This window comes from Perkinsus marinus, assembly GCF_000006405.1.
Source record: "Perkinsus marinus ATCC 50983 genomic scaffold scf_1104296962384, whole genome shotgun sequence".
Lineage (NCBI taxonomy): Eukaryota > Perkinsozoa > Perkinsida > Perkinsidae > Perkinsus > Perkinsus marinus.
The window spans coordinates 1-2,006 of NW_003205424.1; the positions used below are offsets into that span (position 1 = coordinate 1).

General features: G+C 50.2%; 1 protein-coding gene across 1 annotated transcript; it reads left to right on the top strand.

The window, feature by feature from the left end:
* Positions 1-237: 237 nt before the first annotated feature.
* Positions 238-1,991, top strand: Pmar_PMAR028722 (Malate synthase G, putative; the record flags this gene model as incomplete). The annotated part of the gene is made up of 11 exons (XM_002771774.1): positions 238-364; positions 473-644; positions 695-832; positions 885-983; positions 1,031-1,155; positions 1,207-1,319; positions 1,370-1,514; positions 1,561-1,668; positions 1,716-1,773; positions 1,827-1,905; positions 1,968-1,991. The coding sequence occupies exons 1-11, from the start codon at positions 274-276 to the stop codon at positions 1,989-1,991; spliced, it is 1,152 nt and encodes a 383-aa protein (XP_002771820.1). The 5' UTR covers positions 238-273.
* Between the last annotated feature and the right edge of the window lie 15 nt (positions 1,992-2,006).

The window sequence follows — 2,006 nt, forward strand, 5'->3', positions numbered from 1 at the left end:
GTGGTGATGCTCTCGCTCACCCTCTTCAGCAGTGCAGAGTTGTCTCCATATGGATACTGCGGGACAGTGCATGTGGAGCGTTTCCAGCGATGGTCGAGTGCAGGTGTGGGCGTGCAAAAATGCTCCCGGTTAACATGCATGCATATGCTAGTGTTGGTGTACTGCATGGCGATCTCATGGCATTGTTTCGAGTGTGTGGCCGTTTCGAGTTGGGGTAGGGACTATCATGTTGTTAGCAGATTAGTGCTGTTGTTATTGTATCGTTAATCTTGTATGCTGACCGAGACTGGTAAATACGTGGCTTTCGGTGACATCCAGGTCCATGAGGTTTTGAAGGATGCTATTGAGAAGAATATCCTTCCGGGTGAGTGTGCCTTCATAATGTAAATACTCGACAATCTGGATAGGGGTGATTCTATTCGTTATGGATTCTGATGATGTATTGGTTGCTTTGAGTAGCCTTGGTCTTCAGGTACGGGTGTGAGTGCGGTCGAATTCTGGTCGCATCTAGAGAAGCTACTGGCTGAGTTCTCGGATGAAAATGCCGCTTTGTTGGCTCATCGAGATGAGCTGCAAGCGGCAATAGACGAGTGGTATGAAGGTGGTTGCAAGGAAGATCAAGAGGGCTTTCTCAAGAGGATAGGGTGAGCTTTTCTTGTACGGACTAACACGTGTTCCGAGGGTTTCGGTAAAGGTATCTGGTTGAGCCTCCTACAACCAAGACGACTATTTGCGTCACTAACGTTGATCCGGAGATGTCCTTGTTGGCTGGTCCACAACTCGTCGTTCCGGTCGACAATGCTAGATACGCCCTGAATGCAGCTAATGCCAGGTGGGTTTGTCGAGGTGGTATACACTGGTTGGCGTAAGTGCTGTCGTTTAAGGTGGGGTTCTCTCTTTGATGCTGTTTATGGCTTTGATGTGATTCCTGGCCGTCCCGGTCCTGGAGGCTATGACCCCTCCCGAGGCCTTGCTGTGCTTGAGTAGTTGTGTTTTGAGTATATTCTAATTCTGAATTCCTCATATGCAGATTCGCCTTCAAGCAGCTGGATGGCATACTACCTCTGGTTGATGCCCAGTGGGCTGAGCTGGCATCTATTTGGGTCGACCATCGGAGTCAGCTTGTGGCTAGCACGACAACGGGGAAGTCTACTGGTGAGTATAGGGAGGAAAGGTGACTGGAGTGAGAACTTGGTATTCCTGCAGGACTGAAGTCGCCTTCGGCTTTTGTTGGGTATAGGGGTAATGCCAACAAGGGTGATCTTGTGTTTGTTCACAATGGACTTCATATAATCATCAAGATCCACAAGGAATCCCAGGTAATAGTGTCAAGTAGCATCCCAGATGTGGAAGTTCGTCCATGCACTAGGTTGGCAAGCAGAATAGTATGGGCTTGTCCGATGTGGTCCTCGAGTCGGCCCTCACTGCTATCATGGACTGTGAGGACTCGGTAGCGGCCGTTGATGCGGAGGACAAGTCCCGAGTTTACTCTAACTGGGCCGGCCTTATGCGAGGTAGGATGTTACATCCTGAGTACTTGGCGAACAGATTGGTGTATAGGTGATCTGGAGACGAGTTTCAAGAAAGGCGGCAAGTCGGTAACTCGCCGACTCAACTCGGACCTTACCTTTAGGATGGCTGGAGGAAAGGGAATCGTTACTCTCCCTGGTGGGGTATTTCTCGGGGGTCTTTGAGTTGCATTGATTCTGTGTTAGGTAGAGTAGTGGCTTTGGTGAGGAATGTGGGTATTCATATGAGAACTGACGCAGTGTTGTAAGGCCGGATGCGGTTCTTGTGGAAGGGGGGGATCTGTTGGTTTTTGACAGGTATCGCGGTGATGAGGCCTTCGAGGGCTTGGTGGATGCGCTGGTCACTGCCACAGCTGGACTGCTCGATCTTCGACAGGTCGGCCGCAACAGTTGTAATTTGATAGCATCCAGGAGTCGGCAGGATCGCTGTAGAGGCAGGTACTGGCTCTATCTATATTGTGAAGCCCAAGCTGCATG